Source organism: Mercenaria mercenaria, chromosome 14 (assembly GCF_021730395.1).
Source record: "Mercenaria mercenaria strain notata chromosome 14, MADL_Memer_1, whole genome shotgun sequence".
NCBI lineage: Eukaryota > Metazoa > Mollusca > Bivalvia > Venerida > Veneridae > Mercenaria > Mercenaria mercenaria.
Genome location: NC_069374.1, coordinates 52,456,536 through 52,479,953, shown reverse-complemented (window position 1 = coordinate 52,479,953; position 23,418 = coordinate 52,456,536). Strand labels below are relative to the sequence as shown.

Genomic DNA, 23,418 nt, shown 5'->3' with positions numbered 1-23,418 from the left:
AAGGAGCTTTATTGTTGATCAGAGCTTCCATGACAGACAGTGCATCTGTGAGAAAGACGACTGATCGAGGAGCTTTCTTATGCCGAGTCTTGAACCAATGAGACGGCCTTCATGAGTGTTTCAGTCTCTGCCTTGTGCTGCATGTAGTGTTTCTCTCTTGCCAGATGGGTATTGAATAAAAACTCCTGCTCCTCCATCTATGATGGCGCATGTGGCTGATCCATCTGTATAGACATGAGTCCATGTTTCTGGAGGATAGTCTTTATTGATCATAGCAAGTGTGAGGCTCTTCCGAATGCCTTCATCCTCTTGCTTCCCGCGGTCAAGATGAGGAATAGCAAGTCTCACAGTCACTGGGACAGATCATTCGCTAGTGAGTTTATAATGTCTTTACAACCTAGAGGAGTCGTTGGTATGTTCAGCTCAATTTTGAACTCTATTGAGTTTCTTTGCCTCGTGGACGAAGCTGCTACGTTTGAGCCGATGTTTGGTGTAGCCATCCAACTTAGCTTTCATGGGATGGTCTTGAAAAGAGCTGAACTTCTCTGCTTGAAGCAGGACCTTTGCATGTCTCCTGTCTTGTAATGACTACACTATTCACACTTCGTAGTTCATACTTCACAGCTCATACTTCACAGTTCATATTTCACAGAAACTATGAAGTTCGGTGTCAAGTGTGAACTGTGAAGTATGAACTATGAAGTGTGAACTGAGAAGTATTAACTATGAAATATGAACCATGAAGTGTGAACTATGAAGTCTGAACTATGAAGTTTGAATTGAGAAGTTTGAATTGTAAAGTGTGAACTGTGAACTATGAACTGTGAAGTATTAACTATGAAGTGTGAACTGTGAAGTGGAAACTATGAAGTGTGAACTGTGAAGTGTAAACTATGAAGTGTGAACTGTGAACTGTGATGTGTGAACTATGAAGTGGAACTGATATTTCTATATAATATATATATAGCATTATGTATGAAGTATGAAGTGTGAACTATGAACTATGGAGTCAACACCGGGCTTTCGTACTATTCAGTATTTATGGTCAGTTTTAGTTTGAATTTAACCTTGAAGATTTCGTAAAATTGGTATTAAAATTTCAAACTCAAACTCAGCTGAGTACGAAAAATGTTTTGTGAACACGGGGCCATGATTTCATTTGCTGGACCAGAGTAGCCAGAACATTTTAAAATCCTAGAAACTCTGGCTAATCTGACTGCTGTCTGAAAAATAAGACAATTCTTTGAAGTCCGTTTGATGAATCACTTCATACATAAAACACAAAAAAATCAACCCTAAAAGAACCAATATAGTCAACAATCTTCTCATATCTTTCCAATATAGCTTCCGTTCCAAACATAGCTGTGAGACTCAACTAGAGTGGTGGAACCTATGCTCGCGGTATTCCTATGCTCGCGGTATTTCGATAAATATGCTCTCTGCAGAAGCACTGATAAAAATATTTCATCATGCTATGTTCAACACCGACCAGTGGTGAAATGCCTTTACAACAAACGTAGCGATAGCCGCGCGTGCCGCTCACGTGACGTATACAGCAGCCGATACATTTTACGCAATCTGTATCCGTCGCACAAATCTCACACAAATATGTCAAAATCACTCAACTAAAGTTAGTTTTTTAGAAATCATGCATTACGTTCAGATATAAGATACATTTAAGAGCAAGATGTGATGAATGTGACACCTGGCTACACTACGAGTGCCTTTCGAACCATGAAAAGATCGACGTTGATCTTAGTATTTTGACAAAGTCCAAATGGTTATTTCTGAGATGTAGGGAGAAGTAAATTTCCTACACACAAAATAAGTGTAGAAAACATTAGCGAGTTAATCACTGTCGTTGTTTTAATCTTTAATACTTGAACATTCTGTTTTTAAACAACATTATTATACGTTTTTAAGCTTTGTTCTAATAGTGACTCCATTTCTGTAAGGGAAATATACACATAGAGGCACATACTAAATTTTATCCCCATTTCTTTTGTTTTTCACATAATAAATGAGTAATGTTCTAAATATTTATATTCGCATATGCTTGTTTGTTCATTTTTTAGCGTGCTGAATTTTTTTTCCACCCTTAGTTTTTAAACGGTATTACATACCACCAGCATAGGTTCCCTTCAGGGCGAATTTTCACCTTTTCACGTATGCCGTGTCGATAGTTCACGAGACGACTAAGTCACGTGATGACGCACATCAACAATATGTTTCGATAAAAGGAGGATAACTTTATGTTTTTGCATAGGCAAATCGAAATAATATTTTTTTCTTGCTTCTTAAAAAGATTATATATGTACAAAATACCGCGAGCATAGGTTCCACCACTCTATTATCCTTTACACAAGAAATTTTTTACAATCTCCAATATGGAAAACAAACAGATCTCATTGTAATGGATTTCTCGAAAGCTTTCGACAAGGTCGATCATCAGCTCCTCTATAAACTCTTGAAACTTGGTGTCAACAAAACATCTCTACCCTGGATTCAATCTTTCCTTCAGTCTTAGTAATCGTTCTCAATCTGTAGTAGTTGAAGGCTCACACTCTTTACCAGTTCTATTAGGGGGTTCCCCAACGTTCAGTGTTGGGTCCTTGTCTCTTCCTTTGTTTCATCAATGACCTTCCCGAGTCTGTTAAAGGTAGAATACGCTTATTTACTGATGACAACATCATATACCTCACCATTGACTCGTTAGTAGACTCTTACAAACTTCAAGATGATTTGACAAAATTAGAAGAATAGGAACGTAATTGGTCTATGGAATTCAATTATGATAAATATGAAGTCATAAGAATCTCAAAAAAAAAACAAAAAAAAAACAACACCTTTCCATATAAATTACATTATCAAGAACTAAAAACTACAGAAAATGCTAAATATCTTGGAATTACGATTAGTGATGACTTAACTAGGAAAAAACATATTGAAATTACATCTTCAAAAGCTACTAACACTCTCAGATTTATAAAAAGAAATGTACAATGAAATAACCGTAATATCAAAGAAACTGCTTACAAAACATCCGTTGGCCCACAATTAGAATACTGTAACACCATATGGCATCCATGTCAGAAAAAAAACTTAGCATATGAGATAGAAAAGGTACAAAGAGCTGCAGCCAGATGTGTTATGAATGAATACTCATACCAAAGCAGCGTAACACCAGTGCTTGAAACTCTTAAATGGCAGACACTAGAACAAAGAAGAATACATGCATCCCTAATAATGTTGTACAAAATATCACATAACCTCGTCTCTGTAGATCATAACCACCTGACAGGCTCTAGAAATTTAAATTTTATCATTCCATCTTTAAGAACACAATATCCTATGAACTCCTTTTTCTCCGCACGATCAGATACTGGAACACCTTCCATAATAACATCAAAGACAGTGTGAACCATCAGTGCTTCACATCTGGCCTAGACTCGTATATGTACTAATGTCATCATCCTGTTTTTTTGTATTTTTAACATAGCTGTATATAATACTGCTCTTACTCTCTTAACACATGAATATCATGTATCATGTAGCCAAAGTAGCCAGAACAAATGAAATCCTGGTTACTCTGGCTACTCTGACTGACCAGAGTAGCCAGAACATGTTAAAATCCTGGAAACTCCGGCCAGCCAGAGTAACCAGAGCAAATGAAATCCTGGCCCCGTGTTCACAAAACAATTTTCAATCTCAGCTGAGTTTGAGTTTTAAATATTTTAATATCAATTTTAGGAAATCTTCAAGGTTAAATTGCAACTGAAACTGACAATAAATACTAAATAGTCACTTGAAAATATTTATTAACTTGAAATTCAATTTTAAACATGTTATTTAGACAGAAATGTTTCATAATCCAACTCAGCTAAGACTTAAAATGTTTTGTGAACACGGGGCCTGGTTACTCTGGCTACTCTGGCTGTTAAAATCCTAGAAACACTGGCTACTCTGGCCAGCCAGAGTAACCAGAGCAAATGATATCCTTGTTACTCTGGCTACTGACCAGAGTAGCCAGAACATGTTAAAATCCTAGAAACTCTGGCTACTCTGGCTGAACTCTGGCTACTCTGGCCAGTGAGAGTAACAAGAGTTCTGGATACTCTGGCTGAACTCTGGCTAGAGTAACCAGAGCAAATGAAATCTTGGCCCCATGTTCACAAAAATTCTTTCGATCTCAGCTGCGTTTGAGTTTGAAATTTTAATATCAATGTTAGGAAATCTTCAAGGTTAAATTCCAACTGAAACTGACCATCAATACTGAATAGCCACTTGAAAATAGTTATTAACTTGAAATTCAGTTTTAAGCATGTTATTTCCATAGAAATGACATATTAAGATTCATACTAAAACTCAGCTAAGACTGAAAATGTTTTGTGAACACGGGGCCTAGTTACTCTGGCTACTCTGGCTGACCAGAGTAGCCAGAACATGTTAAAATCCTAACAGAGTTCTGGCTACTCTGGCTGAACTCTGGCTACTTTGGCCAGCCAGAGTAACCAAAGTTCTGGCTACTTTGGCTGAACTCTGGCTAGAGTAACCAAAGCAAATGAAATCCTGACCCCGTGTTCACAAAACATTTTTCGATCTCAGCTGAGTTTGAGTTTGAAATTTTAATACCAATTTTACGAACTCTTCAAGGTTAAATTCCAACTGGAACTGACCATCAATACTGAATAGCCACTTGAAATAATTATTAACTTGAAATTCAGTTTTAAACATGTTATTTTAATAAAAATGACATATTAAGATTCATAATAAAACTCAGCTAAGACTGAAAATGTTTTGTGAACACGGGGCCTAGTTACTCTGGCTACTCTGGTCAGCCAGAGTAACCAGAGCAAATGTAATCCTAGTTACTCTGGCTACTCTGGCTGACCAGATCAGCCAGAACATGTTAAAATCCTAGAAACTCCGGCTACCCTGGCCAGCCAGAGTAACCAAAGCAAATGAAATCCTGGTTACTCTGGCTACTCTGGCTGACCAGATTAGCCAGAACTTGTTAAAATCCTAGAAACTCTGGCTACTCTGGCTGAACTATGGCTACTCTGGCTGATCTCTGGCTGAACTCTGGCTAGAGTAACCAAAGCAAATGAACTCCTGGCCCCGTGTTCACAAAACATTTTTTGATCTCAGCTGAGTTTGAAATTTTAATACCAATTTTACGAACTCTTCAAGGTTAAATTCCAACTGGAACTGACCATCAATACTGAATAGCCACTTGAAAATAATTACATTTGTATTAACTTGAAATTCAGTTTTAAACATGTTATTTCGATAAAAATGACATATTAAGATTCATAATAAAACTCAGCTAAGACTGAAAATGTTTTATGAACACGGGGCCTAGTTACTCTGGCTACTCTGGTCAGCCAGAGTAACCAGAGCAAATGAAATCCTGGTTACTCTGCACCCAGGAAGCACAGTAACGTTGTGACAACGTAAAAATGTGGAGTCGTATCAACGTTGTTGGTTAACGTTGTGAAACCACCAAAATACAACCTACTTTTGACAGCTCATGTTTAAATAAATAAGCAAAACAAAATTTCAATTACATATTTTAATTCAAGATCTAATTATAAAATTTACTAAAATATTCGTTAAGTTCAGAAACAACGAAAGTAATCTCTTAAGCAGTATATTGGAATACTGCACCCCTTGATAATACAATATAGTCTAAAGCATACGTAACAATTATTTAAATCCATCAAATACAAAAAAACTTATGTAGTTTAACAATTACGATAATTCAAGTCCAAAATTATAAAAAAGATTATGTAGTTTAACGATAACGATAATTCAATTTAATTAAATACAAAAAGCTTATGTAGTTTAACGATAACAAAATCTAATACAATGACATGCCCACAGGAGCAAGGTAAATACGGACTTCATGAGCTGCAAGTTTGGCAAAGGTGAACTAGAAGATGATTTTGAAGAAAAATGCATGTCTCCCCAAATGCATAGTCGTATCGGCAAGAAGTCAATAGGGGAAAGGAGCAAAAGTCAAAGAGACAATGATGTTGGCTGCAAAAGGGATCATCTACTTGGCATGTCCAATCATCCGACTAAGTTTCAAAATTCTGGGCCTAGTGGTTCTTTTAAAAGTTATGAAATGGAAATTGTTTCTCATGTTCAGGTCCAGTGACCCCCAAAATAAATAAGGGTCATAAACTCTGCATGTGCAATCATCCTATTAAGTTTTAACATTCTGGGTAAAGTGGTTCTCAAGTTACTGATTGAAAAAAACATCTATGTTGTACCACATAAAAGTGGTCTTGGTTTTTCCATAATTATAGTCAATTATAAAAAAATTACAATGTAAGTTATTTATAGTAACAACTAAGGGAAGTTAATCTTTAACCCCCCCCCCCCCCCCCCCCCACAAAAAAAAAGTTGCAAGTCCACACAAAAATCTTACCAGGTAGAGACAGGTCAAAATATATCTCAGAATTGGGTGTATCATGCATGTTGCACAACAGAAAAGTGATCTCGATTTTTCCCTACGACTAGTAATGAAAAAGTTGCAATATAAGCTATTTATAGTAACAACAAAGGGAAGTAATTCTAAAGACGGGACCTGCGCATAACACTCCGTCTCATGATGGTGTACATTGTGCCAAGTTACAATCAAATCCCTCTATGCATGAAGAAGAAATGCTTCGGACAAAGTTATTCTGTATCTGAACTTAAGCCTCTAATGTGACCTTGATCTTAGACCTAGGGACCTGGTTCTTGCGCATGACACTCCGTCTCGTGGTGGTTAACATTTGTGCCAAGTAATATCAAAATCCCTCCATGCATGAAAAAGAAATGCACCGAACAAAGTTTTCATTCTTGTATCCTTTGACCTCTAATTGTGACCATGACCTTAGAACCTAGGGACCTGGTTCTTGCGCATGACACTCCGTCTCATGATGGTGAGCAATTGTGCCAAGTTTCATCAAAATTCATCCATGCATGAAGAAGAAATGCTCCGGACAAAGTCATTATTGAATTTAACCTTTGACCTCTAAGTGTGACCTTGACCTTTGAGATAGGAACCTGCGGTTTGCGCATAACACTCCGTCTCACTGAGGTTAACATTCATGCCAAATATAAACGAGATTAGTCCATGCATGTCAAAGTTACAGTCCGGACATGTAATCAAATCCGGTCACAAGCACGCACGGATGCACATACACTGAACAGCCCTAGTGACCTGGTTCTTGCGCAGGACACTCCGTCTCATGATGGTGAGCAACTGTGCCAAGATTCATCAAAATCCCTCCATGCATGAAGAAGATTGCTCCGACGTCACCTGCCGGCCCGCCAGGGGCGTTCCCATTACGTCCAATTTTTCAAACGGGCGTATAAAAGGGCAATAATTCTTAGAAAATGATCCTGATAGAGTTACCTCCTCTTGTCTAACAAATTGGGTCATCACAATAAATTATGTCTAGTATCATGTCAATACCTATGATAAGATATTGGGTAATTGGATTGAAAAAAAACAAAACTGAAAATTCAAGGTCGAAAAAGGGCAATAGCTCAACAAAAAAATCATTGAAGGTCACCTAGTCAACAGAATGAGGTCACCACTGTAAAGAAGAAAAATACCTTGTTACATTGTATTGAGAAATTGGAGACTGACGGACAGTAAGAGGTATTTACTCTGTAAAAACAAATCACAGTGTTACCTGCATTGCAATGAATACAAGAGCGCCGCCAAGCGGGGCAATATACACCCGAAGGGTTACATCAGAGGATGGGAGCAAAATTTAAAGAACTTGACTGTTGAAGCCCAAAGGACAGGAACAAAAAAAGAGAAGAAAATCCAGAAAAAATTCCAAGTCCACAAAAATTCTTACCAGGTAAAGTTATGTCAAAAACACCTAAAAATTGGAGGTACCATCCATGTTGTACCACAGAAAAGTGGTCTCGGTTTTTCCTATGGCAATAATAAAAAGTTTCAAAATAAGCTATTTATAGTAACAAAAAAGGAAGTAATACAAAAAATATTGTAAGAGAACAAAAAGGATCTGCCAAATAAAAACAAGAGCACTGCAATGCAGAGCAATATACACAAAGCAAAGTCATATATGACATTTGACCCCCAAGTGTGACCTTGACCTTGAAGCGAGTCATCTAAAACATGCCCTCTGCATGTCGCCTCAGTGTGGTGAACATTTGTGCCAAGTTTCTTTGGAATCCTCCAAGCAGTTCAAGAGTTACAGAGCGGACACGAAACACATTTATATGACCTTTAACCCCTGTGACCTTGACCTTGAACCTAGTCATCCGAAACAAGCGCTCTGCACGTCGTCTCCATGTGGTGAACATTTATGTCAAGTTTCTTTGAAATCCTTCAAGGGGTTCAAGAGTTACAGAGCGGACATGAAATTGTTAACTGACGGACGGACGGACAGACGGACACCGGCGTCATAACATAATACGTCCCTTCGGGCGTATAAAAATGTGTAAAAGTGAACAAGTTTTCCAAGTTTCAAATGGTTACCTTTGACAGTTTTTGAGAAAAACAAAATTTAAGTAACGCAGACTATCAATAATTTGATTTTCTGATAAAAAATAGTAAAAGAATAAACAAAGAATGTGTTAGAATAAACTCTCTTTTGACCTTTGACTAAAGTGTAACCTTGACCATGGTTATATGGATGCGACTTGTGTGCAACACATCAGAGTGAAGATATGCGACAACAAATTTGAAATTCTCTAAGGGGTCTCAACAACAAGATCAAATCAACAGATGCTTACTGAAGTATTAAACTGGCGGTACAGCCGGTGTAACATTAAATATTGACCCCACTGATCAAAATTTAATGTTGAAATGTTGGTGGGGCCATTTCTCAATGTTGAAAAAGGATCTTTTGATCAAAATTTAATGCTGAAATGTTGACGGGGTCAATTCTCAACGTTGAAAAAGGACCCTTTGATCAAAATTTGATGTTGAAATGTTGACGGGGTCAATTCTCAACATTGAAAAGGATCTATGGGGTCAATTTTCAACGTGGTCAGTATTTAATGTTACACTGGCGCGTAATAAACCGAATCGAGTCCATTTTTCAACCACTGTTGATTTCTCAGACTTCCAATCAAAAATTCATTGCTTTCCTGTGTAGAAATACTGGTAACATTATTAAAAAGGTACCATTAGCATTATACACAAACGATCAAGTTTTCTTATTTCAAAGCGTTTGCTGACTTGATCAATTGTGATCAAATATGCTTATAAAAGGGAGACCTCATTCAGTTGCCATGTGATTTTGGTGAGATTTGCTCTATACGCCTTTCAAGTTGCCAATCTATTTTTCTTTGGTATAATATACAAGTTTGGAGTCATGCTGTGAAATATTTAAGAGCTGAAAAGTTTTTGACTTGATTGTTCAAAGAATATTAAGTTCTAGATATTTTTTTTTACTAAGATCCTTTATGAATACAGCCCAGATCTAGTTAACAATATCAATAATTCAAATCACTACTGTATGTTTTTATTTTATGCCTTCTTTTGGTTCATAAAATATCATTCAGAGATCAGGCTATATGATTATCTGTATCGAGAGTGAACTTGTTCACTTTCTACAGTATATAATCATGGGCCTATATCACCAAACTGGTATTAAACAAAAGCTCATGACGTCACAAGACCGCTTCAAAGTTCTTTGAGTATGTAGTTTGAGCAAATTGTCATAGCTCAATTTGAAAACTGACATACTTTCACACATACTAAAACCCTTGTGAAAACTTAAATCACACGCAAGTCCACATTAAAGACATTACAGTATATCTCCAAATCCCTCCCTCAAGGCTGACCCGTCACATCTTTCTGTAATAATATGAATGTTTTGTTTTAATATAATTCATTAATATTAAGTACTTGTGTAAAACAATGTCAATGATAGAATGATTCTGGAGCAAAGACACATTATTTGTTTAAATTGTTTCTGAAACTTAAATTTATGTTTTAAGCAAACTTTAAGAATGAAGATTTGGTTCTTTAATTTTATATCAGTTCAACCATCCTGAATCCTGCAGTAAAACCTGAATCAAATTATGCTGACCTTTTTAGTGCAACACCAAAAACAAAGAAGTAAAGCTGAAGATTATCAAGAGCTCAAGTTAAACTTATCTTTAGATACATTTAACTGTAACCTAATGTTGTAAATTTTCTGACTTATCCAAAAAGCATCAACACTGAACAATAGAAAAGCAATAGAATCTAAGCCTACCTTAAATTTCAATCCACCTTTTTTGAATGGAGCATGTTTTAAAAACAGCATCCTCAGCTTCTTTTTTTTTGTTATTGTCTTATGAGTTTTCATAAGAGCATCTGAAAAAAAATCATTACAGTGGTGTAAAAGTTGTAATCAAATTGCCGTTATCACAAAAGAGGCATCCACATTAGGCGCCATGCTCACATGTTAATTTAAATCTTATATTATATAATGAAACAACAAATGAAATTTAAAACTATCTAAAATAGCTATTTAAATGGATTCCCGATTGATTATGATGGTTTAGATAAAACAACAAATGAGACTGAAAAATGGTTTGAGAACATGAGGCCCAGCTGAGGTTTTTCTTTTCTGAATTGTCCTCAAAAAATACCTGTCAGTGATGATGATTTATGTTATCAATATTCTAAACTTGTTTTTTTTTAATTACCAAGCTACCTATCCTCTTTCTCTGGACATGTTAAAAACAAATTTACTCCACACTGTAACAGTATACAGAACTTACTCAATATTGACCTGCAGCCAGCATTGGCCTGCAGATAGCCAGGTCTTCCAGTTTCTTTTCTCCTCTCATTCCTTTCAGGGAATACAATGACCAAACCTTATTCGATCCCGTAAAAGTCATCATCAGACGACATGTGGTGTCAACATCTTTGCTACCGAATGTGCAATAATATTGGACTGTAAAAAGGAAACAGAACAACAGTTAAACTATGTAAATATGTAGGTCCAATCAGTTTCTACAGCAATCGTATTGACAAAAGTAGATCGCATTATAGAACATGACAGTGCTCATTGAATAAACTTTTTATGCCATTAATGGTATCAAATGATTCAATTTCAGTCATATAAATCTTTAAATTTAAATAACTAGAGCTATCACTGAAGGTGATGAATACCTCCATATCGTATGGCACCCAAATTGCTTATTTTCTGAAGACACTGACTTTAAAAGTATCTCAAGTCAAGGTAAGGTCAAAGTAACATGTAAATGCACGTGTTCCTTGCGCTCATGATGGTGATGTGTATGTAAAATTATTTTGAAATTTAGAGAGCAGTTTAGGAGACATAACTGTACGTTAAGAATTTAACTTAAGAATTTACATCATGCAAAGCTTGGTATCTACATGCATTTATACCATCTCTCACTTGACACGAGGATCGTACCAATTAAGGTATTCGCCACCTCTCCGTGTGAACAGGCCTGAAGATTGACAAAGAAACATGAGATAGCTTTCAGATTTGAACTGGTTTTACTATGTATGACATACTTAAATATTTACATCATGCGAGTCTTGGTATCTACATGCATTTGTACCACCTCTCCTAATCTATCCTACTTGGCACGAGGATCGTAACATTTAAGGTATTCGCCACCTCTCCATGTAAACAGGCCTGAGGATTGACAAAGAAACACGAGATTTGAACTGGTTTTTACTACGTATGACAAACTTAGGTATTTACATCCTGGAAGTCTTGGTATCTACATGCATTTGTACCACCTCTCCTGTCCTACTTGGCATGAGGATCGAACCATTTAAGGTATTTGCCACCTCTCCATGTAAACAGGCCTGAGGATTGACAAAGAAACATGAGATAGCTTTCAGATTTGAATTGAATTGGTTTTTTTAACCTATACTGTGTCGATGTGCCGTAAAACCCAAATAAATTAATTAGTTTTACTATATTGTATGAAGTACTTTGAGTATTTACATCATGCAAGTCTTGGTATCTACATGCATTTGTACCACCTCTTCTTAGTTCTACTTTGCACAAGGATCATACCATTTAAGGTACATTGTATTCGCCACCTCTCCATGTAAACAGGCCCGAGGATTGACAAAAGAAACATGTAATAGCTTTCAGGCTTGAATTAGTTTACAATGACATACTAAGTAGTGACATGCAAATCTTGGTATCTACATGCATTTGTACCACCTCTCCTGTCCTACTTGGCATGAGGATCGACCAATTAAGGTATTCGCCACCTCTCCATGTAAACAGGCGTGAGGATTGACAAAGAAACACGAGATATCTTCCAGATTTGAATTGGTTTCTACTATATAGCTTTCAGACTTGAATTAGTTTTACTATGACATACTAAGTAGTGACATGCAAATCTTGGTATCTACATGCATTTGTACCACCCTCCTGTCCTACTTGGCATGAGGATCGGACCAATTAAGGTATTCGCCACCTCTCCATGTAAACAGGCCTGAGGATTGACAAAGAAACACGAGATATCTTCCAGATTTGAATTGGTTTTACTGTAGCTTTCAGACTTGAATTAGTTTACAATGACATACTAAGTAGTGACATGCAAATCTTGGTATCTACATGCATTTGTACCACCTCTCCTGTCCTATTTGGCATGAGGATTGGACCAATTAAGGTATCGCCACCTCTCCATGTAAACAGGCTTGAGGATTGACAAAGAAACATGAGATATCTTCCAATTTGAATTGGTTTACTGGACTTAGGTATTTACATATAAATGCAAGTCTTGGTATCTACATGCATATGTACCACCTCTCCTGTCCTACTTGGCATGAGGATCGAACCATTTAAGGTATCTGCCACCTCTCCATGTAAACAGGTCTGAGGATCGACAAAGGAACATGAGATAGCTTTCAGACTTTAATTAGTTTACTATGTTTGATGCACCTAGAATTGACATGCAAGTTTCGGTATTTAGATAATTTACATGCATTTGTATGACCTCTCCTGTCCCACTTGGCATGAGGGTCATACCATTTAAGTTATTCGCCACCTCTCCATGTAAAAAGGCCTGAAGATTTACAAAGAAACCTGACTTAGCTTTCACACTAGAATGAGTTTATAATATGACCTTAGTACTGACATGCAAGTCTTCGTATCTACATGCACGATTAAAAGTAAATCTGTAGTATGTATTCACACAAAGTTTTGTTTGCAGACATGTAAGTATCGACATCTATATTTTTTCAGTAAATAACAGGTATCATTACTTATTCATTAGGAAATCTATTACCGGATGGTTAGAAAATCCTTTAGGATTTGCTAGCCGTCTGGTAAAGGGATCTCAGATCGGCTAAATCTCAGACTAGGCATTCGGTAACCCGGACGGCTAGACACATCCTTGTGTTAATTTTATTAATTCAATCAGGTTTTCTGAAAATTTATTTTCATAAGTACGCAGCTTATCTGAAGCTCTGATTTAATACTTATATAGTTAAAAATATAAATATAATCTGAAAAGTAGATCCCTTGGAAGCACCGAGAACAAAACAATTTTAACAAACAGTGAAAATTGCAGACTCAGTTTGATTGAGTCTGTTCAGGAGCAGTTATGGATAATGCAACTCTGCCCACGCCCCCTATCACCGGCTTAAGCAGTATTCAATCTTCAAATCTAAACGAGTTGAAATCAATGATCCCGAAGGACCAGAAAATATATCAACACTGAGATGAAGTCGGGACTTTTATGGCCGCCACACAGCACTTAACATCCGCTGCTGTGCTGTAAATATAATCTGAAAAGTAGATCCCGTGAAAGCACTGAAAGACTTCGAAACAGAAATTAAATAGTTGCGGACGCACTGGTCGAGATGGCTAAGATGCTTTCCTACGGAAGCGAAGGCCCCTGGTTCGAATCCTGGCTACTCCCACTGCGGTGTGTCCTTGGGCAAGGCACTTTATCACAATTGCCTCAGTCGACCCAGCTGTAAATGGGTACCAGCAAATTGCAGGGGGTGAGGTATAATTGGTTTTAACTGTTCTTAATATAGGGTCGCAGAAAAGCTCTAGAGAGCTTATGTTAATTGTTTCACCAAGCGATGGTAAATAAAACTTACCTTTACCTTTACCAGTGCTGAATATTATATGGAAACGGCTATTATACCCGTGAGGGGTGTCCAGCCGTATACAAAGATAGATAGATAGGAAAGTTTCTTGTTTAACAGAAGTGGGTGGGGTATGGCAGCAATTTGCATTCGTTTTTTTTTCTTTACAGAAACTAGACTTTAGGGTTTTTACTGAATAAATTTCATGTTGCTGTTAACGAACGCATATGTAGGCTATTTGATCTGCAACAAAATCTTGACTTGGCCCAAATCTTGGGATAACTTTGCGCCAAAATGAAATTTCAAGAATAATCTAGAGTATATAAGTATTAATTTATATGTACTTACCTCAGTCTTACGTAAAACACCAGATATATCGATAGTTAATTGAAAGGAGATTTTATTCAGTTGTTCTAATGTGTAACTGTATCACCGAGAGACACCAATTTCGCCAAAAATACTAACGGACTTTGTAAACATTCGGCGCGCATGCAGATATTCAGGTGTCAGTACATCCGAATCAACGTTTCTTTTTAAGAAGGAGATACTCGAAGTAAATTTACGAAAACATATTTATGTTCAATGATGTTACAGTATATTCGACAGCTTAAAATGAAATAAACGAAATATAGTTTCGAACCTATCGCTACGAAGTCAGCTTTACATAATGAAATACTACAACAACAACAACAACAACAACAACAAAATATTGACACTAAAATAGATCTAACCTAATTTATTTCAAGAAACAAGCTTATTTTTCAGAAGTTTGAAGTTCAGGTCATCAGTATTTCTGATGTACCCTCATAAATACATAATTTGCTTAAGCGTAGGTCCCAGGTATGATCGGGCGGGGGTAGGGTGGGGGGCAGGGGGCATATTATCCTTCTAAAAATTGGTCAAAACTGCAGGGTTAAACTTAGAATGCATAAGAAGGTTTTTTTTTTGTGTGATTTTCTGTCAAAATTGACAACTTTGAATTTTTGGAAAATGTGAAAAAAATAAAGTGATCCATCTGTATGAAAGAATTTCTATGTTTTTAATCTACATGCTTAATGTAATGAGTGAAATTTTTCATTTTAACTTGCAGTTATGATTTAAATTGAAATTTTAACAGATCTCATACAACCAGTCTATAAATTTATACTGAAAAATCTTCAGATTTATGGATTGTAAATATATTTACAGAATGTCCATAAAAAAAGAGAAAATTCTAGACCTGCATACAGCATATGCTGTACAAATTACCTATATAACTGGCAATGTTTTGCGGCAGAAGGGGAGTGGTGGTGTTGGAGATAAGGTGTCGGCTGCTTACCACGGAGACGTGGGTTTGAACCCTAATAATGGGTCATGGCAGTTAACGTCCTCATTAAACGCCATTCCAAGGTTTTCCCGGATTCGGACTCGAAGCTTTATTCTTCACAATCGAGCGAAAAAAAAATTAGTATATAAGGGAGTAGCAAAGCAGTTCTCGTATGAGACAGTTAACAGCTGCTGAGCAGGCGACCTCGGTAGCTCCGCAAGTAAGCAGGCTTTTTTAGGCAACTGTCGGTTTTGAATATACTTTCATAACTACTCTTTCACTGAAAATTGGCAACATTGTAAAAACGTTAATATAACGTTACCTTAACAACGTTGTGATTCAAACTTGAGTAAAACGTTGTGAAAACGTTACAGCACTGTTACGTACACAACGTTGTAGCTCAACGTTTGCACAACGTTGTACTAACGTTGTAGATTTTACAAGATTCAGATAAAAACTCAGTGTGTCTTTTTATAGGGTCTTTTCAGTACATTCACACATTGCTTGCATAGGACTTTCTCCTATACATTTCAAATCACTATTTTGAAAAGTTCTCAACGTTGTTACAACGTTGTCACAACGTTGTAAAATAACACAACTAACATACAACTAAAACACAACGTTGTCTTAACGTTGTGTGTTTGCTGGGTGGCTACTCTGGCTGACCAGATTAGCCAGAAAATGTTAAAATCCTAGAAACTCTGTCTACTGTGGCCAGCCAGAGTATCCAAAGCAAATGAAATCCTGGTTACTCTGGCTACTCTGGCTGGCCAGATTAGCCAGAACATGTTAAAATCCTAGAAACTCTGGCTACTCTGGCTGAACTATGGCTATTCTGGCTGATCTCTGGCTACTCTGGCTGAACTCTGGCTACTCTGGCCAGCCATAGTTACCAGAGTTCTGGCTACTTAAATTTGGCTGAACTCTGGCTAGAGTAACCAAAGCAAATGAAATCCTGGCCCCGTGTTCACAAAACATTTATCGATCTCAGCTGAGTTTGAGTTTGAAATTTTAATACCAATTTTAGGAAATCTTCCAGGTTAAATTGCAACTGAAACTGACAATAAATACTAAATAGCCACTTGAAAATATTTATTAACTTGAAATTCAATTTTAAACACGTTATTTCGATAGAAATGAAACATTAAGTTTCATAATCAAACTCGGCTAAGATTGAAAATGTTTTGTGAACACGGGTTCTGGTTACTCTGGCTACTCTGGCTGACCAGAGTAGCCAGAACATGTTAAAATCCTAGAAACTCTGGCTACTCTGGTTACTCTGTCTACTGTGGCTGGCCAGCCAGAGTAACCAGAGTTCTGGCTACTCTGGCTGAACTCTGGCTACTCCGGCTGAACTCTGGCTGAACTATGCTACTCTGGCTGCCAGAGCATATATGGCTAATTTCACGCAATATTAATCAAAGACACATGTAATCCTTCTTACAGATATTACGATTATGTTGTATCTTACCTGGATACTGCTGAATCCATTGTTTCACCCCTTGCTGACTGTATCTCACATCTTCAAAAGGCAAAGCTACCAGTGCCAACAGAAGACGAATTACTTCTGCGCTCCCTCGCGAATCATAATAAATTAATTTGTACACGACCATTGTAGGACACTTCAAACACTAAAGTTGAACTTTTTTACTTTAAATAGACCTCCAACTAAACGCACTCCAGTCAAACAGATGCGATTTGAAAAACGCTGTGTTACTGAGCCGTAACTGCAACGATCCGATGGGGATTTAAGTCTACGTGGACTGTGAACACCTAAGACGATCGATTTTTCAAAGGGACCGTCTCAACATGATTATTTCAATGTATGTGTGGTAGGAAAAAATTCCTATAATGATGGTAAGGTCTGGCTTATTATGTTACCGCACAGGATAAGATTTGGATTTGTCTGTCCGTCCGTCTGTTCGCCAGAGAAATGTTTTGTTATACATATCGCAAAAAGTATTTGATCTAGCGTCATAACGCTTTCCTGAAATGTTCTTCAATATTATAAGTTGCGCATCTGCGACAAAGTTGAAATGATGAGCTAGTCTTATCGTAATGTATCCGTATTCAATCGTCGGCGTCGTCCGACATAAAAAAAATCTAAACTGGGTCAGCTGGGATCAAAATATAGGTCAGCAGGTAAAACATTGTGAAAACTGTAGAAAACGTAATATCTTGCGTCTCCATTCCTTTGTTGTTATTGTACTCCCGAAGGGATGTATTTTGTTATACCTGGCCGTCTGTCTGTCTGTCTGTGTGTGTGTCCGTCTGCCCGTTAGCAATTTCGTGTCGACTCCACTCTGTCACTCGTGAACCTCATGAAGGATTTCAAACAAACTTGATACAAATGTTTTAATTAAGTCTAAATTCCTGAATTTAATTCAAAACTCTGGTGAATTCGGACCCTGTTGTATATAGTAGGGTGCCAGAAAAAAGCTTCATCGACCAAGGAGCACTCAAAACTTATTAATGGGTGCCTTAGACTTTTATAAGATAGCTTCATAATACTTGGGACCACCAGGACACTCTCGAAAAGTAATTATTTTATCAATATTCCCGGACTTTCACATACGGCATTTAACCCTGACTGGTCGGTCGAAAAAATAAAAGATATTTAAACGTGTTAGATACTGTAAAGTACGGAAAAATATTTTCCTAAATCTTTTATAGAGTATTCGACAATAATCCTCTAAGTTCGTTCTGAAAAGTCTCTGTAAAGTAAACAGAATAGCAGAATAACTCCAGCAGAATAGCAAAATAGCAGAATAACTCCAGCAGAACAGCGGAAAAAAGCATGGTAACATGTAATCATAATTTGTTAGAAAAACATTTTTGCCAGTTAAAAGAACAACTTTAAGACCGACTTTAAACATTGTACGTCTCGCATATTACCTCGCACAATTAACATTGGCCTAAACTAGAAGAATAGCAGAATAACTCCAGCAGAATAGCAGAATAACTCCAGCAGAATAACTCCAGCAGAATAGCAGACTAGCAGAATAACTCAAGCAGAATAGCAGAATAACGTTTTCATTTTACCTCGCATCTGTATGAGAATTAAATTAGCCTAAGACCATTTTTGCGGTAACATGTTATAATAATTTGTTAATTTGCATTATAATTTGTTAGAAAATCGTTTTTGTTAGTTAAAAGAACAACCTTATACGTCATATTATCTCGCATAAACAACATAAGTTTTAGGTTGTTTTTGCGACACACATGTTACCATTATTGCTTTAATGACTGTTAGTAAATCATTTTAAATTAGTCTGTTGAAAGAACAACTTCAGCAGAACAGCAGACAGAATAGCAGAACAACTCCAGCAGAATAGCTTTATAATTATAAACACGCCTTAGGTTAATTTTAATTGTCATACAGATGCGAGGTAAAATGGAAAAAAAAAAAGAGAAAAAAAAAGAAAGAAACATCTAGAGATGCTTTTGAGAAAAGCGCATTTCTCCCACAACTGCAACATTGAAAAATGTCTAGTTTCTCTCGATGGCTTTGATGAATGGACCTCATTGAAAAATGTCTAGTTTCTCTCGATGGCTTAGATGGATGGACCCCATTGAAAAATGTCTAGTTTCTCTCGATGGCTGTGATGAATGGACCCCATTGAAAAATGTCTAGTTACTCTCGATGGCTGTGATGAGTGGATCCAATCAGTAATTCAAGGGCCATAATTCAAAAGTGCCTGGGTGGATTTGGCTATTTATCGAACTTGGCCGAGGTCTCATGGTCAAACACATTTTGTTCAAGTTTGGTGAAGATCAGATGAGAAATGTTCGACTTAGAGTGCGGACAAGCTTTGTGACAGACACACAGACAAACAGACTGGAGTAAATCAATATGTCTCCCACACCACTTTGTGGTGGGAGACATAAAAGTCATGTAGCATTTTTGTCTTTTTAATGTTGTTCTGCTATTCTGCTGGAGTTGTTCTTCTATTCTGCTATTCTGCTGGAGTTATCCTTCTATTCTGTTGGAGTTATGCTGCTATTCTGCTGGAGTTGTTCTGCTATTCTGTTGGAGTTATGCTGCTATTCTGCTGGAGTTATTCTGCTATTCTGCTGGAGTTATTCTGCTATTCTGCTGGAGTTATTCTGCAATTCTTCTAGCTTAGGCTAATGTTAATTGTGCGAGGTAATATGCGAAACGTATAATGTTTAAAGTCGGTCATAAAGTTGTTCTTTTAACTGACAAAATGTTTTTCAAACAAATTATGGTTACATGTTTACCGCAAAAATAGTCTTAGGCTAATTTTAATTGTCATACAGATGGAGGAAAAATGAAAAAATCAGTTATTTTGCTATTCTGCTGTGTTTAAATGACACACACACACACACAGCAAATCATTTTCGAAGGATAACATATTATCATTTTTATCGAGAGAAGTATCTAATTTTATTCATAATTATTATATGCCTGATAAACAATTAATGTGTTTATTCCTTAAAATCAGAAGTTCAGCAAACTGTCTAGACGATTCAACCATCGGTCAAGATTTTTTATATTCATTTAAATGTTTGTTCCAACTATGTTGTAAAAGAAATTTTAGTTCGATCTCTTTTAGCTAAAATGATATAGGGGGGCCTACATTTTATAAACACACAGATATATATCTGTTTGGGTTCAGCTGTTTATTAAAATTAAGCGTTCCGCAATGTTGTTTTAATGTGGTTAATGATGACAAAATGTATTTAATCCCCTGTGTACAAGTAAGATGAATCTTTCTTAAGTTTATGATATTCTACAGACCGTAGAGATTTTATTGCCATTATTTAGCTTAAAAGCAATCAAAAATGGTAATTAAAAATGTGTTTTTTTTTCCACTTAACGGAAATCAACGGGGCGTATGCGGCCACCTATAAAAATATTTATGAAAAAAAATCTGCCCCTCGTCGGGACGGACAAATCTCTCCTTTGAATTTGTTGAACATTTCAAAATTAAAGCCGACTTGTCCGCCTTTGTGAAATTAAATGCATGTAATCCTTACATTACTTTATCTAAAACCTATGGAAGCATGCTGTTGCCAGCAGAGATATTTTAATTTGTCTTTCGTACGACTTACTAACTAATACGTATGACTTACTAACTCCTGAGTTAGTATCTCATACGTACAACTAACTATCTCATACTTATGACTTGCTGTCTAATACATACGACTTAGAGTATGTCATTCATTTTGCCTTTCCCCTAGTTGAAATGGTATGTAAGAAAAATTAAAATCGCTCTGCTGGCACCAGGACGCTTTTTTCCATAAATATGTCTTATATGATTATATTTGAAACTTTATAAAAAAAAAAAACAACAAGTAACTGAAACTGCAACGCTGCATAAAAAAGCTGTCCTCTTTTACCAAATTTTACAGCGGTTTCAACAAGGTATAATTTATAATTATTATCTCACCTAAAATAAAGTTGTTATGAAGCATTTTCCCCCGTAATTCCATCTTTGCCTTAATGCACGATCAACTTTTTATTGTGTATTTGATAAGCACTGTAGTGTCATTTGATACAGAACGTAACGTTCTGGTATTAAATAAATAAAACAAGAGCTGTCAGTGGACCGCGCGCTCGACTATTCTCAGTGCTTGATAGTATAATATAAGCAATGAGTAAAACTTTAACATTACAATAAGCATATTCTAAGTCGAAAAGGGGCCATAATTCAGTCAAAATGCTTAATAGAGTTACCTCCTCCTTTTTACAGACTGGGGTCATGATGTTAAACAAGGTGCAAAATATGAAAGCAATATCTCAATGGACTTTGAAAATATTTGGGGTGCTACGCAAACTTTAACATTTATTCTAAGTCGAAAGGGGGCCATAATTCAGTCAAAATGCTTGATAGAGTTGCCTCCTCCTTTTTACAGACTGGGGTCATGATGGTAAACAAGTATGCAAAATATGAAAGCAATATCTCAATGGACTTTGGAAATATTTGGGGTTGTACGCAAACTTTAACATTTATTCTAAGTCGAAAAGGGGCCATAATTCAGTCAAAATGCTTGATAGAGTTGTCTCCTCATTTTTACAGAATGGGGTCATGATGGTAAACAAGTATGCAAAATATGAAAGCAATACCTCAATGGATTTGAAAATATTTGCGGTGGTACGCAAACTTTAACATTTGTGTGACGCTCACGCTCACGCTAACGCTAACGCTCACGCCGACGCCGGGGCGAGTAGGATAGCTCCCCTATTCTTCGAATAGTCGAGCTAAAAAGCATATGATTGTGATAAATAAAACATATGTTCAACTTTCAATAAAAGTGATGTCAAGTGACTGAGACAGAAAACGCTAATATTGCATAAGCAGACCTACTTTCACTTTAATTTTACCAAACAGCTTTGACACATCTTTGGGAGTAATAACGTACCTTAAAATCATCTGCATGCAACAACAGCTAAAAGTACTCGGAAAATCATCAATTTCTGTCATTTTTACTGACATGAGGTCGATCACAAGAACATAAACAAAATTGCGTCTTTGAATTTTTTTTTTAAAAAGCTAAAACTATTTTTCTTTCTCGCGGCAAATATTAAAATTAAATCGACACGACTATGAGATCTTTCGGAAGATTTAGCCGAAGATTTCTTAAGATTTTCTTATAGGTTTGGAAAGAAACCTAACAATGCTGTAGTAGGCGACTGCAGAAGTGCAAATACAAGACTTAATGTTATTTCTGTGCGTTTATACGGGTAGAGACTTAACCTAAGCACTCTTCACACAAGGGAAACAATTTGTTTATAGAGAGAAATTGTTGAGTGAACACTGTTTGTCAATCGTAATCCTGTCCATGTTATATCAATGCAATGGAAAAGTAAGCTTCGTTACCTGCTATACATGATGAAACAGTCATGCATCTAACAGTTCTGAAATCGTTTTCTTAATTAATAACTTTCTCTACATTTTTCATCTTGTGAAATTCTGTGGGTTTCAACTTATAAAAACAAGAGGGCCATGATGGCCCTATATCGCTCACCTGAGTAGAGTTGTTTGTTTGAACAAATTTCTTCGCTAAAGCTTTAAAAACAAGAAAATTAGGAGAGTGGGTCAAGGTAAAGATTATGCAAGATTACGGGTACTTTTGAAATCTGTAAAACAATATTACAAGTGGTCCAAATTCCTTTGCTGTAGCTTAGAAAACAAGAAAGTAGGTCAGTAGGTGATGGTCACTGAAAGTCTGTTTAAAGATCGACATGCAAAACTATACAGGTCATCCAAATTTCAAAGCTGTACCTTAAAAAAACAAGAAAGTAGGTCAGTAGGCCATATTCAAGGTCAATGAAAATCAGTTTTAAGATCGGTGTGCAAAACTGTATATGTCGTCCAAATTTCAAGGCTGTATCTTAGAAAACAAGAAAGTAGGTCAGTAGGTCAAGGTTACAGTCAAGTGACCCCTAATTACTTGGGGTCATAAGGTAATTATAATTAAACAGTCTAGGAAATATGATCAGATAATTTTTGAAGTATTTTTTCCTATATAACTCATATAAGAACTATGTGACCTTTGGGGCAGGGCCTTTTTTTCACCCCAGGGACATAATTTGAACAATCTTGTTAGAGAGCCACTAGGCAGTGCTACATACTGAATATCAAAGGCCTAGGCCTTGAACTTCCAGTCAAGAAGATTTTTAAAAGTTTTTTCCTATGTAAGTCTATGTAAAACTTGGAACCCCCAGGGCAGGGCCTCTTTTTATCCCAGAGGCATAATTTGAACAATCTTGGTAAAGGACCACTAGGCAATGCAACATACCAAAAATCAAAAGCCTATGCCTTACAGTTTCAGACAAGAAGATTTTTATTTTTTTCCTATATATGTCTATGTAAAACTTGGGACCCCCAATGCTACATACCATCAAAAGCCAAGATCTTGTGGTTTCAGACAAGAACATTTTTAAAAATAATTCCTATATATGTCTATATAAAACTTAGGACCACCGGGGCGGGGTCTCTTTTCACCCCAGGGGCATAATTTGAACAATCTTGGTAGGGAACCACAAGGCAATGCTAAAAACCAAATATAAAAGGCCTAG

The 23,418-nt window shown here is 36.6% G+C and overlaps 1 protein-coding gene across 1 annotated transcript in view; it reads right to left on the bottom strand.

Annotated features, from left to right (window-relative positions):
• The window catches only part of LOC123527591 (glutathione S-transferase 1-like), a 76,572-nt gene extending 59,438 nt beyond the window's left edge, over positions 1 to 17,134 (bottom strand). The window contains exon 1 of the mRNA XM_045307165.2: positions 16,843 to 17,134. Within this exon, the coding sequence (XP_045163100.2) occupies positions 16,843 to 16,984 (142 nt within the window). The 5' untranslated portion in view covers positions 16,985 to 17,134. The remainder of the gene's footprint in view (positions 1 to 16,842) is intronic.
• Between the last annotated feature and the right edge of the window lie 6,284 nt (positions 17,135 to 23,418).